Source organism: Rhinolophus sinicus, linkage group LG03 (assembly GCF_036562045.2).
Source record: "Rhinolophus sinicus isolate RSC01 linkage group LG03, ASM3656204v1, whole genome shotgun sequence".
In the NCBI taxonomy this organism is placed as follows: Eukaryota; Metazoa; Chordata; class Mammalia; order Chiroptera; family Rhinolophidae; genus Rhinolophus; species Rhinolophus sinicus.
Genome location: NC_133753.1, coordinates 154823496 through 154839114, shown reverse-complemented (window position 1 = coordinate 154839114; position 15619 = coordinate 154823496). Strand labels below are relative to the sequence as shown.

The window sequence follows — 15619 nt, the reverse complement described above, 5'->3', positions numbered from 1 at the left end:
CCAATACATTCATAATGTAAAATTAAAAGGGACAAAAGGGTACCTTATGTCCCCAAGTACTAGTTCCTCTCCCAGAGGCAGCTAGTGTTACCACTTTCTTTTACATCCTTCCGGAGGTTTTTTTTTTTAAATATGCTGGCCAAATGTGTATATTGGTTATTTTTTTCTTTAAAAAAATACTGGCATATTAAATGTATTGTTAGCAGTATATCTTGGAGATTGTTCCTATTGCTGTACAAAGAGCTGACTGATCTGTTTTATAGCTGCATAATATTCCATCAGTAATTTATTAATCTCATATTGATGCACAGTTTTTCCCAATGTTTTATAATTACAACCACTGCAGGGAAAATAAACTTGCATATTTATCACTTTGCATATATGTGAATGTATCTGGAGGAAACATTAAAAGTAGAATTGCTGGGCTAAAGAAAATTGATTATTTCACTTTGATAGATGTGGTCAAACTATACTCCATAATGTTTGTACCAGTTCACACTCCCAGCCTGCACCCCAGAACTTTTTCGAAGGTCTTGAAAATGTAAGTGTGATGCTTAATTTTAGAACCCAGAAGGGGAGGAGGGGGTGCTGAGGGATTCAAATGTGACAGTATCTCCCACAGCACCTGACGTGTGCGGTAGTGATAGAAGGAACTTGCAGCCTCTGGGGAGTAATAGACATTGTCAAGTGCTGTGCAGGATTCCCAACGAGGCAGCCTGTCGTTCCTCAGGCTTCTTGGAGGGTCCATAACCCAGCACCTCTCCTCCTTGCTATTGTAATAGACAGAGAAGGAATTAGAATGGGAACATTGTGTCTGAGGTCCATTTGAGGACAAGGTACCTCAATACTAAGATTCCCCCCCCTCCTCCCCAAGGCGTAACTTACATTCAGTAAACAGCACTCATCTTGACTGACAGCCTGATGAGTTTTCACACGTGTGAACACTGAAGTAACCTCCACCACATCGAGAGAGACATTTCAAGCACTCCAAAAGGTCCTCTTGTGCCCTTTCGTCATCGCTACCCCTCCCACCCCACCACCATTATTTCGATGCCTATCACCCTTTATTAGTTTAGCTTGTTATTAGAGTTCTTATAAAATGGAATCATATGGTAATTACTCTCGTGTCTGGCTCCTTTTGCTCATCATTCTGTCCTATACCTTAGAATTTCAAGGCAGGTAGAGTTAACCCTGGATTAGAAGACAGCAGAATTTAGCTGAAGATGGTTGCTTCTTTACCCTTTAAGCGAATTTGGGAGAGCCCTCTTAGGTATGCTCCTTACTATCCTGTCTACACCCAGGGTGAATTAACCTTAATAAATCAAGGAAGTTGAGCGTTGACACTGCAGAGATCTTTCAAGGCAGGATGATATCTTTGAATGTCAAATGAGACCATTGCTTGGTTGTAGCAGATAAGCTGGCAGGGTAATCTGTTAGGACTTTTGTGCAAGTTGTAGAAATTCACTGGTTCACATAGGGCCCAGGGGTGGGTCGAGCTTCAGGCATAGCGTGATCCAAGGACTCAGAGGATATCAGGGCTCTTGTGGCTATGTTTTCTTTATTCTCGTCGTAACAGGGTGAGCACCCACATGTCCCAAGCTACACTCATCTTCCAGTCCAGGATTCAGAAAATGGAATTTCCCTTCCCAAAGGTTATATATCAAACCTTGGCCTATGTTAGGTCACTGTCATCCTCGGGGCCAGGAAGATGGAGTTGTCTGATTGGCAAGACTTAGTTATTTCCCCCAGTAACTGTGGCAGTTCTAGAATAGCACATGTGTAATGGACATCATTCTGACAGTCATTCTGATCAGTCAACACTGATGTTGATCGGATGTTGTTTCTCTTCCTTCACTGATAACTGGCTGTCATCAGGAAGGACGATGCTTGTGACTGTGTTTTCAATTCAGTCATTACCTTGAACACCTGCCATGTACACATTCCTTGTCCAGGTACCCTGGGAATACAAAGTCCATGGATGTCATGGATGTTGCAAACTAACAAGGGCAGAAGGTGTACAGTAACTCTACAGAGAGTTGGGGCAAGATAAGGCAGCAAAGGCATGTGAAGGTGTGTGTGTTAGAATAAAACAAATGAATAAAAAAGAAGGAATCCAAAAGCTACAAGAGGATGAAATTCCAGACCTGGGAGACTAGGTCGGATACTGAGGAAAGTAGACGGCTGGCTACCTCTTCTGGGTTGTACGGATTTTGATCTAATAGGATGTGTATCTAAAAAGTAGGTTCGAAGATTATTGAGAGTACGCATGTTCCCTAGCTTTTATATTTATATGTACTTTTCTTGCTAAGCATTTTGTTTTTAGCTTTTATGCTATATCAAGTGTATTACTGTTTAGTGTTTCAAAGGGCATAGGAAGAGGGGAGGTGGAAAACTTCCATGGTAAAGATTTATAATATCAATATATAATAAAAAATTATGAGAGGCAGCCTGCTTCAATGTTTTTTTTTCTTCTAATTTCTTTTACCCTTTAGCTTCCTCCTCCTCTGGTCTCTCCCCCCTCAAACAAACCCACTGCATTCTAAAGGTTTTTGTTTGTCGCCAAAGAGCAAGAAGCTTTCATAGTACCTGGCAATTTTGGCAGAGTGTCTAGGAACTTGTTTAATTATTGACTTGCAGAGAAAGTCACATTTTCCCTCCTTTAGAAGTAGCATTTACATAGTGCACAAAGCTACGTTAACCTGAATAAATAAAGAAAGAAGAAATAATTACCACCACCACCAACTACACACACACTCTCTCGCAAAGCTTTAGGAATCCACAAGAAATTAAGTGTGATTAGAAATCTAAAACTGACAGCAGTTAGAATTGAGCAGTTCTAGTCACATAGAAGAGAAAGTAAATCTCATAAATAAAGCTCAAGATTACAGTTTTGGTGAGTTGAAAAGAGTAAGAAAAAAAATCTTCAGAGGTCGTTAGTAGTTGATTTGAATAGCAGGACTGATGTTGGAAAGTCTCAGGTACTCTGTCTTCCTTTCCTTTCTCTTCTTGCCCTTCTCCAGCTCTGCTACAGAGGAAAGTTAATCGTTGCATTTCTGTTACTCAGAAGTAGTGTACAGTTGCCACAGCTCTTGGTATTTTATTCCGTGATAGGCTTCGTTTTTAAACTTGTGGCAGAAACATTATAAGCAGTTAAAAATCTGATGCAATATTGAATAATTACATTAGATAAATAAGTGTAATGGTAATCCTTCCATTCCGTTCATTCTGTGTGGCTTCAGGATTGATGGAGCAACTGAAAAAATCTTAATGAGCTCTTTCATCTATTACAATATAAAGCTTCTTAGTGTTTTGGATTTTAAATTTTTAGCTTTTTTAGTTTCTTGTGATATTTTGAAAAGATAATTGCTCTATTGGAGTCTAAAATTAATATAACAAAGAGCTTGTCTCTGAGAGTCTGCTTCCAAAGGTAGTTATGTCCATGGAACGGGAAGAACCTGTAGAACAGTCATGACCATTATTTTCTTGACAGCCTTCGGTAGGGTGTGTCCCTGGCACAGGTCAGGTAAACACACCTTCCACACAGCCTGAACTTCCTAATGTGAAATCTTAGGTCCATTTTCCGTACTAGAAGGTTTGCTAATGGGCTCCCCTTCCATAGGACCCTTACAGCTACTTGTGCGTGTTAGAGGATCTGAGCTGCTGCTTTCCTGAATGCAGGAACTAGGGGTCTGCTCGGGGCTGAGCAAAGGGACTGCTGGAGCGCACACACCTCCATGTGGACGTCTCCCAGCTCCCTGCTGCTGCTCTTTGTGGTTACAGTGCCCTGGCAAAGGCTTGGCGTGTACCCCATGATCACTGAAAGACAATTCCTCTTTTATTAGGGTGCCTGAAGTGGTTCAGGAGCTTCCAGTGACTTCACCTGTGGATGAGTTCAGGCTGCCTCATTACAGCAGCAGTGGTAACTTGGAGACACCTTCAAAAAGGGCTCCCACAAAGCGAAGAGCGGGAAAGTCAAAGAGACCAGAGCAAGACCACTATGAAACAGACTACACGACGGGCGGCGAGTCCTGCGATGAACTGGAGGAGGACTGGATCAGGTACCGAGTCGCCCCTTTTGCTGGAACCACTTGCGTGTCTGATACTAGCGTGGGCCAACCAGGTTTTGGAGGTGTTGCCTCCTAAACTGGGGTGGAGGGTATCATTCCATTCTTTGCCAGTCAGGACTGAAGATGGATTTTTGTTCCTTTTTTTTGGTTAGTACTCTTGTAATAAAAATAGGTGTGGAAGGGATATGTTTGGCTGTAACCATGTCTTAAAAATATTTTCAACGTCCCCTACAAGTTGGCTGATAAACCTCACCAGCGCTCTTACTTTTACCAATAGTCACCCAAGAAAGGTCTTTCAAAGAAATAAAATACAAACACAGAGGAACTTCATTTTACCTTATTTTAAAATTCCTAGACTGGTACTATGGCTTTCCTTTGGCATTTATTTTGAAGTTAAGCTTTCATGATGAGACCAGAGATTCTTTCAAAAGTTTAATCCAAAGGACTTTGGCAAACAGTTCCGTAAACAACTGAGTTAACAATTTAGTGTGCTTGCCAGGGTTGTGGTTAAGTTCCTTTGTGTGTGTGTCAGTGGTTTTGTTATAGTCCGACATCACCAGCTATACTCGAGTTTGATGTGTAGCCTTTTTATACCCAAGTATTCTGAGGAATGGCATGTAAATCAGAAACGTTTATAGTGCGAATAGTGATTAATCAAAACATTGCTTCTGGAGGTGTAGGACGGTGGGGTGGGGCAAGTGTAGCTTGAAATCCCCTACTCATACATCGTATTCCTCTCTCCCTCCTAGAGTTGTTGGCCCAATTCAGCCATTTGTCTGTAAAATACATTTGCCTAACTTATATCATGGAAGATTTAAATGAAAACTCTGAACAATCCTGAATTCTTGTTTCACTTTTGAGCAAATCCTTTAATTCCTCCCTTTTGTAAAATGAGGATATTAGACTTAGATCTAAACTTTGAAATTCCGTATTGCTATGAAGTTCCTGAGTTCTGTGAAACAATTCAGAGTAATTCCTTAGTGGATTATGGGTGAATAGCATTCCCTTCATATGTAAAGGATAGCTTAGGTATATTGAGAGATAACAAGTGATACAGAGTTTCAGAGCTTTTTTCATGGTTGAATGCATTGCCAGATTATTTGTACACTGAGCATGCTTTTTTTTAAAAAAAAATAAATTTTATTGGGGAATATTGGGGAACAGTGTGCCTCTCCAGGGCCCATCAGCTCCAAGTCGTTGTCCTTCAATCTAGTTGTGGAGGGCTGAGCACAGCTCTAAGTCCAGTCACCGTTTTTCAGTCTTCAGTTGCAGGGGGCGCAGCCCACCATCCCATGAGGGAATTGAACTAGCAACCTTGTTGGGAGCTCACACTCTAACCGTCTGAGCCATCCAGCCACCCCAGAGTATGCATTTTTATACATATACATTTTAATATCTACTTTTATAATCAAAGGACTTAAAATAAGCTATTTCCATTTTGGAAAAACAAAACAAGACCAAAAAAAACACCATGACCCTCAAAACAGTCTGACGACTATAGGGGAGAGCAGAAAATAAGAAAATAGCCAGCTGTCAGTCTCCGATTGCAGTGATGACAACATACGAGTACTTTGTGTTCCAGAATTCCAGTTTTAAGACATTACATGTTGTGTATTCAGAATGAGTTCCTATGACTTGAACCTTAAATTTCATAAGAGATTTTTAACATTATTTCTAAAAATTATGGAGGAATGGTTTATTTGATGTATAAAGCATAATTCTTTTTTTTATTTTTAAGAAATATATATATATATATACATACACATACACGTATATGTGTATATTTTAATTTTTTGGGGGGGAATATTGGATATTGGGGAACAGTGTGTTTCTCCAGGACCCATCAGCTCCAAGTTGTTGTCCTTCAATCTAGTTGTGGAGGGCGCAGTTCAGCTCCAAGTCCAGTCACCGTTTTCAATCTTTAGTTGCAGGGGGCGCAGCCCACCATCCTATGTGGGAATTGAACCGGCAACCATGTCGTTCAGTGCTCGTGCTCTAACCAGCTGAGCCATCCAGTCGCCCCAAGCATAATTTTTCTTAAAAGAACTTACTGCACCCCACCTTCCTCTCCCCATAAGCTACAAAAATAATAAGAGCATGTCATTCTCTACATCCCACCAGCTTTATTATTTTTGAGGAAGAAACACTGGGTTTTATGTCTCCTATGGATACTTAAGTAGTCATTTTCTCAATTTTTAGGGAATATCCACCTATCACTTCAGATCAACAAAGACAACTTTATAAGAGAAATTTTGACACTGGCCTGCAGGAATACAAGCTCTTACAAGCAGAACTTGATGAGGTCAATAAAGAACTCTCTCGTCTGGACAAAGAATTGGACGACTATAGAGAAGAAAGTGAAGAGTACATGGTAAATTAAAACCTGATAATTATATATTACACAAAATTTTATTCTGATCTATGGGGATACAATATCCTTTATACTAATGTTGATACAAATTTTGCTAGTAATTATCAAAATGATTTCATTGAAGAATAATTGAAATTGAGTCTTGGATAAAAGCCTTTCCAAATTGAAGAGTGTACTAATGTAGTTAAGAATTATAAGGCAAACTATGTACACATATCCCTTCCTATTTAAGAGGAAGTAGCTGTATTACTTTTTCTATTTATATACACAGTTCATTCTTTCTGTAAAAAATTCAAACAATCCAGAATTGCATGCAGAAAGATAAATTGCCTTAAAGTCCTCCACCTGGTTGTCACCAAAATATTAGTTGTTAAAATATCTTCTGTGTGCGCAAGGGCACCTAGACACACACAGTCTTCAATAAGGAATCATTTTATGTGTTTTACTTACATCTTTCCTTTTTTCACTCAAAAATAGTCATGGTCTGGTTTTTTTCCCTTGATCCTCTGACTGAAGTAGTGGTTGTCCGTGTAAAGTTACTCTTTCCTTTTTAATCCCCCTTCCTTACTCTTTGGAAGGAAGTCACTGTACATAGGTCACACTTAAGGAGTGGGGAATTGTACTCCAGATCTCTAAAGGTGGTGTACCGACACAAATTATTTGGAATTCTTCTGCGTGGTAAACGTGTCACTTCCTCTTTTTTATTCATTCATTCATATCAGTATAGACTTAGGGATATCTATATTATACTTTGGGCTATAATCCAATGCTACTTTATTTTGTTGCTAGAATTGTTATAGCTTTGACCATTGGGAACTCTTTCAGTTGCCTTCTTTGTCTTTTTGATGTACCTCCATCATTGGGGGTTTTTCTTTTTCTTTTTAAATGCTTTCTGGCACAGCTTATATCCTGATTTTCTACTCAACAGTTGCTTATGTTTATTGTTTCATGTAAATAATAAAGATTTACTTATGGAAAAAATAATATTTTTATGTGTTAAAGTTAGCCCCACAATTTTCTATTCTGGGGTTGTACCACAATTAAGAGTCTTTGTCTGTGACTAGACTTTAGGTATGTCTACTCCTTGATGCGCACACACCACCACCACCACCACCACCACCCCACCTCCCTACCTCCCCCACCCCCCCACCCCTAGTAGTACCAGTAATATGCTGGTGAACCTCTCCATCTTTGCACACTTGTCTGCTTATCTAGCTAGAACAAATTCCAGAATGTGAAATTGGAAATTGCTCAATCAGAGGTTATGTACATTTAAGTTTTTCTTGAAGAACTGCTCTAGAAAGATTATATCAACTGCATTCCTGCTAATGTTGCTCTAGAGGGCTCATTTGACCCATGTCTCACTAATATTTAGTGCCTGAAAAATTACTGCCTTCTGTCTTACATACTAGTAATTAAACTTTTAAAATCATATCACATATTTATTGGAATTTCATATTCATTTTATGAACTACCCTTTGCCATTTTTAATTGGGTGATCTGGTTTTTCAGTTTTGAAGAATTTGCTTCTTACATAGTTTGATTTAACTATTGTTTTCTTTTATGGCTTTTGTATGGTGTTGTCATAAGCCTTTCTCAATTCAGTGAACTTTTATTGATCGTTAATGTGCCTTGATGATATGGCAGTGCTGAAGTTAGAAAGATAAATAAAATCCGGTGTAGCCCTCAAAAAGCTCATATTCTAAGAGAGAAACTGACATCTAAACAACTTAGACAATGTGACTAATGCTGTATTCACATTATGTGTAGAAAGTACTGTAATTGCTCAGAGAAGGGATAAGATCTGCTGAAGGCCTGAAGAGTTGAGGAGAGGCTTAACTGAGAAGTAACCATTACAGTCTCTCCAGACAAAATGGGGGAGGGGTAACATGTGTATAGCCATAAGGAGACCATGACAGAAGTCTGGAAGCATTAATGTGCTTAATTTTTTTTTAAGGACTTGCACGTGATGGATGCTAAGACTGGATAGGTGAGAAAGTAGATTAGTAGAGGAGTTAATGGGGAGCTCTGACCGATTTTAGAATGGAATAGAACCTGATCAGAGCTGTGCTTCACAAAAAGATCTCTGGTATCAGCATGGCACTTGGACTAGCATGGGGAGAAATGAGAGGCAGTAGAGCAAATAGTTACCTGCCTATGTGAATGGAACCTAAGAAATAGGTCATCAGTTTCTTTTCACTGGATTCCTTCAGGCCTCCTGTTGACCATAATAGTTTTAAGAGCTTTAAGACTTTGTTATTTTAATTTCCAGTAATTTTGGCAGTCTTAGCTTCAAAGTGTAGCATCAATAGTGTTATTTTTGCAAGAGAAAGTGCCCCATTAAACAAATTTCCCTGTGTTTCTCTTAATAGGCTGCTGCAGATGAATACAATAGACTGAAGCAAGTTAAAGGAGTAAGTATCCTAGATTGTAAGATTCTTTTAGGAGGAACTTTTCTATTACGTATTTTCCTTTAACCTTTAGTGACTATGAATATCTTGTTATGTATGCACTGACGATAGACAAAAGGCCCAATAATTGCAAGATAAACTAGAACTACGTAAGAAGTTGGAACGTTAATTTCAGTTGTTTGCAGCAACAACCAATACTGATTTTTTAAAAACTTTTTAAAGGTTGAAATATACATATAGAAAGGTGTACAAATCCTAAGTGTATAGCTTGGTAAATTTTCACAAAGTAACCATATATCTTTTTACCAGCACCCAAATCAAGAAATAGATTTCCTTGTACCCCTGACAGTGCTCTCTTGTACTCTTTTCCAGTTTTTACACTCTCTCCAGAGGTAACCACCATCCTAACTTCTAACATCATAGATTAATTTTGCGTATTTTGAACTTTATATAAATGGAATCATATACAAGTATATGATTTCTTTTGCTCAGTACTTTGTGAGATCCATTCATATTTTGGCATGTGGCTGTGGTTCATTTATTTTTTATTTATTTTGTGAATAAAACACAACTTATTATACTATTGCTAATGAGCATTTATTTGGGTTTTTTCCAAGTTAGGGTTTTTACAAATAATGCAGCTTCAAACATTTTTGTAAGTGTCTCTGCATGTGTGCACACGTTTGTCAGGCGTATACTTAGGAGTGAAATTGCAGGGTCGTTGGGTAAATATAATCCAGCCTTGACTAGGTACTGTCAAACAGCTTCTCTGGTGTGTGCCAGCTTAGATTTCTACCGAGCATTGTAGATTCCTATTGGTCCATATCCTTAACCAACACTTGCTGTTATAGTCTTTCTTGACTTAAAACATGTTTTGTTTTTAAAATATTTTGTATTAAGTTTTTTAAAAATTACAGAACATCTTTTTAAATACAAGACTTTAAATGAGTATAAAGTTTCCTGTCTCATTCCACATTTACCCAGTTCCCCTTTCCCAAGTTAACTGATACCATCAGTTTGTTGTTTTACTGATTCTTTTCAGATGATGTGTTAGTAAAAAGGTCAATAAGTTTTTTGGGTCACTTTACAGATTATTAGAAAGTAGTGTATACTTTGTGAAACTCAGTTTCAAAGATATAATTGAGCAGAGAATCATCTGCCTATTTGGTTTGAGATACTGCCTTATCTATGTTACTTCATTTAACACTCCCAACAACGCTGTGATTTCTGTTCCACTTTTTTTCATTCACCTCTGCCTTCCTAGCAGCTAACACATAGCTTGTCTTTATTTTGTTAAATTTACTTGGTTCCTTTTTTTTCTTTTTAGTCGGCAGATTACAAAAGTAAGAGGAATTATTGCAAGCAGTTGAAGAGTAAATTGTCACACATTAAGAAGATGGTTGGAGATTATGATAAACGGAAAACATAGAAGGCAGATTCCACATTGTTTGAGAGATTAAGACGTATCTGACGTCTCTGCAATGTTGTCAGAAGGCAAAATGACTTTCGACTCTAACCCAGGAGCCAGACCTTTGTGATCATTACAAAGTTTTGGTAGCTTTAATATCATCAGTTTATTATCATCAGTATTGAAGCATTTTATAAATAGCTTTTGGTAATCAACTGGGCTGAACACTCCAATTAAGGATTTTATGCTTTAAACACCGGTTCTTGTTTTAAGAACTAAGGATTGTTTGGGGTTTTTTAGCCTTTAAGGAAGGTCCATGAATGGATTGTGCTGTGAACTTTCACACCCGAGGCAGTCATATCTTAATGCTTCATTAGTTCGAATAGGTGATCTTGTTTATTAATCCTCTCAGAATTCTCCCTTCAGGTAACCCTTACTCATAATCATACCCTTTCTGATAAGGAATCTGGGTCCCAAGGAAACTGGGTCCTGCAATGACGTGAAACTGCTTGTTTCCTAGCTTGCAGTTTTGGTTAAGTCTGTTTTATGACTCCATTAATAAAATTCTTGGCCTTTTCATATCTTAGCTACTAAGGATGTCACTTTCTACCAAACTCCCTATTAATTTTTTTTCTGTGTATAAATGGTTAAAGAACTTTTTGTTGTTTTATATTATCTTGGTAATAAAGATCATGTAAAAGTAACAAATTGAAATTTAAAGATTGTAAATATATATTTACTTTTTAAAAATCAAAATTTAAACCTATTGGTTAGAATTTTGTGTATTTTAAAATACTTTTTAATCTTTTATGGTTTACGTGTCTTTTTTTTTAACCAACTAGGCCTTTTCATTATATCAGAGCATCCAATTACAGTTATAATTTAATTGTGACTTGAAATGTATCTTACAAGAGTTCAAGTTCTGTACATACTTTATAAGGTATTAAACCAGTTGTTTTCTTTCTATAATATACCTGTTTGATGTTATTAGTGCTGTTAATTTTAAGCTGTGCAAAACTACACTCGGCAGTTGTGTCTGTTAAATTGTTTTAAACTATTTTGGGTGCTGTGCTGGTTGCTTGTTTCCCAATCCCTTAGTTATAAGAAGGCCTATTTATCTGAAAGTAAAATGCAATACCACAAAACCCCAAATTATTTCAAATTGTGCCCTTAAATTTCAGCACTTTTTAAAAAATGCGTATTTTTATTAGAAAAGTAAAAGCTGATAATACTGGGTATATCACTAGCCAAGTTGATTGTGATTATCCACTCAAGCTTATAATTCTGTTTTTTATAAAATGTTTTGAAGAATAATCTTTAATCATTAGTATGCAATTCAGACACTTAAGTATGTCAACGTAAGAAACATCCAAACCTGTAGAGATTTTTGAATTTATTTGAGCCAAACTGACAGCATGCCAGGAAGCAAGATCTCAACTGCCTCAAGAATGACAGTTTTACAGTTTCTTTTTTGCGTTTGGAATTAGGGAGAGAACATAAGGAAAATTAAATGATGGTGGGAGAAAGCATGGTGGGGACTGAATTCCAGGACATGTTAATGGATTATGTGCTCCCTTGAGGGTGCTCCTTCTGAGGGGTCTGAAAAAGGATTATTCTGGCTTTTCAAAGGTGTGTTAACCTAAATGCACAGAAACAATAGACAGGGCTTGCTTAAGGCAAAGATAAGCCTTTTACTCAAGAAGTTGTATACCTGGGGTGTGACTATCCACCTTGACCTGCCTAGTTAGGAATTTATGATCAGTACTGGAGTTGTCAGATTTATTACAGAGCACCTTTTTCATCCTAAGTATATAATTTTTTATATACAAGTCTGAATCATTTTCCAAAGATAAACTTTTAAATAATGTTTCTATTATAACACTGATTCATTTCTTCAAATTGAAGAAATTACTAATTTTCTATGTGCTGTACATACTTATGACAAAAGGTAATAGTCTGTGCTTTTCATATCTTTTGGGTTCACACCAAATGGTAAGGACACTCTTGAGCAACTTAACTGATTTTTGTGTATGTTAAAATTTTAAGTCTTTGTTCTTAGAAGTCAATGTACTTAGTTTATGAAGGCAAGCTTGCCAGTGTTCCGACGAAACGAGACTATTCAGCTGAATGCAGAAGATCAAATAGCATAAGTTTGCGTTGTAAAATTGTGCCATAAAATTGGACTTCGAAAAAAAAAAAAAAATAGGAATCATTTTTCAAATGTGGTACTTACTAAAGACCACCTCAGGAGCCAGAATCAAGGTGTTTCTGTTGGGGTTGGCATTACTAGCTGGATGTAGCTGAAAAGCCACTCAAGCAGTTTCCTAGTCTAGAAAATAAGAGATTTAGATGGGATTTCAGAGGTCTCTTCATCTCTGATCTGTGATTCTTATGCCTGCATTGTGCTTTCTGCTGTGTATATCATTGTTCCAAGATTTTGTTGTGAAAGAATGTGGTCCATGAGATAAAGGTTCACTGTACAAAGTGATTTTGTTAATGTGTGATTCTGTATTAAAAGTAGATAAGATCAATATTTTATTATGAAAATTTTAAAGAAATACAAAAAACTATAAACATACATGTATGTACCTACCATCCAGAAATAAGTGTTAGTTTTGTCATATATGCTTTGTATTTTTGGAAATAAATTTAAGTCTATTAGTATTTAGAGTATAAGTTACATTGTATATACAGATACATACATGAAATATCACTTAATTCTTACAACAGTCTATTGACATGGAACCATTTCAATGATTCTCATTTTATAGATAAGGTAACCAATGATCTGGTGGATTAACTGGTCCATTGTCACATATAGCAAGTAACTAAACTAGGAATCTTAGTGTGAATATTACGTTCCATACTCCCATTCTAGCTTGACTTTGTTAATAAATTAATGGGTTGGATAAGGTACAATTGCTCTGTATGATGTTAATAAAATAATCCTATTTTAAGTATGTTTAATAACATGAAATGCTTCATATGAAATACTGAGGTATCTGTAACTACCTGAATGGGGGTATGTACAAGTATGTGTAAAGCAAGGTCAGGACAGAAGAGTTCTTTAATCCTGGCTCCAGGGATTTTAGCTTTAGTTTGGGGGTATGGGAGTTCCTAATGCAAACACATTCTCCAGTCTTCACCATCAGGATTGGAAGTATCTCAAGTGGACATTTTTAAAGACTCAGCTGGAAGAATCAGTTCAATCTCATGTTGGCAGCTCATGGTTCTGTACTCACCATGTAACCTCTCTTGTTTGAAAGCACTGATTAGGTGAAGTAATGTCTCTTCCTTCCTGCTGTGTTTTATATTGTTTATATGTCTTCTAATGGGAATAATTTTCAGGAATAAAAATGCCCAAGTCACTGGTGGTTTTTAGAAAACACTCTTAAAATAATGCCACTTTGGAGTTAGAAAAAAACACATACACATAACTACGATATTTGTGTGTGTAACAAAATGTGGAAGTGTGTGTGCCCCCAAAATTCTAATTAGTGTCATAAGACCTGCTAGTTCTTCCCTGCATGTTTGTTTATCCTTGCTTTGCCCTGCAGCAATTATTTGCTGTGTGACCTTGGACAAATTACTTAGTCTTCCTGTATTCTCCGGTTGCTTATTTGTAAGAGAGACATTTGTACCTAATAGTTTTATGAAGGTGGTTAATGTGTGACTTAAACCAGTCCTTGTCAGAAAGTAAATAATAAATATGGCTAGTTACACCTATTGCCCAAAGCCAGGAGGTGAAACTTTAAACAACTTTTTAAAAAGCAAATTGTGTCTTAAAAGTTTATGTATCATCCCAGTCCCCATATTCTTCCTTTCTGCTGGAGTGCAGCTTTAGGGTGTAAATTCTGAATTTTAGACAGAACTGCATTAGGCCTGGCATTGTGATGATTCATAGATGATGAACAAATGCTTTAAAAGAGAATAGAGTTTACATGTCAAGATAAGGATTCTTAGTTACTGTTATAAGCAATTCTAGAGGCTTTTTAACGAGTCTCTTTTCGAATGATTTAAGTTCCATCTGAAGATATTAGAATAGGCAGGTTCACCTCTACCAGTCTTTGAAGTTGGACACTTTGAATTTCAGCTTGATTCCATTGGCTGAGCTGTTCATGAATTTCCTAATTCCGTAGATTGTGTCCAGCCACCCATGGGCAAAGAACAAACTGTTCCACTCTTTATAGTTGTCCCTTAGTTTTACCAGTTGAAACCTTTGGCGGGGTTAGATAATTTTTTCTACCACTTTGTACACAATTAGAATATTGAGTCATAATTATGGCAAGGGATTACCATGGATTTATGTATATTGTTTTGCCTAGTACCATTCCTAGTTAAGATCTATGACTAAAAGCTATATAGAGGATAGTAAACTTTACAGTTGGAAAAGCCGGAATGATTCAGCCTCCTCTCCACAAATATGCTTTAATTTAAATTTATTTGGGAGTCCTCTGCCCTTTTCCTGCTTTTCCGTTAAAAGTTCGCAGACTGATGGGTAGTAAACGTAAGTGAGAAACTTGGAGCTTGGGCTTGGGGCTGTCCTATAGGAATGCACTCCATCTTGGAATAGGATGGCCAATCAGAACAGAAGGAAAGAAAAAGGAGAAAGTGGAGTTTGTCAGGGAGGCAAAGATGGAAGGCTGAGTGGCACTGGGAAAGAAGCAGCAAAGCTAATTTCCCCTCCTCTCCTTTTTAAAGACGGCACCAAAAGTAAATAATAAGGCCTTGTCTTCTGGTGGGAGATAAAAGGAGCTGGTCGTGGAGCTGTCACTATGTGATGTATAAACACTGTAAGGTAGGTGGAGGTATCCCCATTTTATAGGTCAGACTTGGGTTGTGACTTGCTTGAGGTCACCCAGCTAGTGTGGCAGATCATGATTTTAAATACAGGTCTGTTCTTTCCACTACTGTGCAGGATGGCTTCTGTTTATGCGAAGCATGAGAAGACTTTGGTATAATAAAGCAACACGGGAAGCATATGCTGATGGGGAAACAGAGGCTCCATCTCCCGCATGTCCTTTCTGTTCTTTTCCTGGGCCTAACCTTTTCTCCCCGTGTTCTGGGGGTGACTGGCCTCTCCATTTCTTGAATGTGGGGCGAATGCTAGTATTTAATTCCCTATGTATAGCTCGCATTTCAAACAATTTTTCCAAAATTGAACTGATAGGACTCACCCTCCACCCTCTCAGTAATTGCAACTTCAACCTTTCAGTTGCTCAACTGAAAACTTCTGGAGTCACTGGTTCCTTGTTCATAACACACATCCAGTCTATCAACAAGATGAGAATCCAACCGCTGCTCACTAGCTGCACTGCCATACTACACTAGTTGAAGCCATCATCGTCCCTCCAAAGTTCTC

At 37.6% G+C, this 15619-nt stretch overlaps 1 protein-coding gene across 6 annotated transcripts in view; it reads left to right on the top strand.

The window, feature by feature from the left end:
- The window catches only part of OCLN (occludin), a 49299-nt gene extending 36085 nt beyond the window's left edge, over positions 1-13214 (top strand). For all 6 annotated transcript variants that reach the window (XM_019728064.2, XM_074328857.1, XM_019728065.2 and 3 more), the window contains exons 6-9: positions 3843-4058; positions 6267-6438; positions 8811-8852; positions 10177-13214. In XM_019728064.2, coding sequence (XP_019583623.1) covers positions 3843-4058; positions 6267-6438; positions 8811-8852; positions 10177-10278 — 532 coding nt within the window. In that variant the 3' untranslated portion in view covers positions 10279-13214. The remainder of the gene's footprint in view (positions 1-3842; positions 4059-6266; positions 6439-8810; positions 8853-10176) is intronic.
- The last annotated feature ends 2405 nt before the right edge of the window (positions 13215-15619 follow it).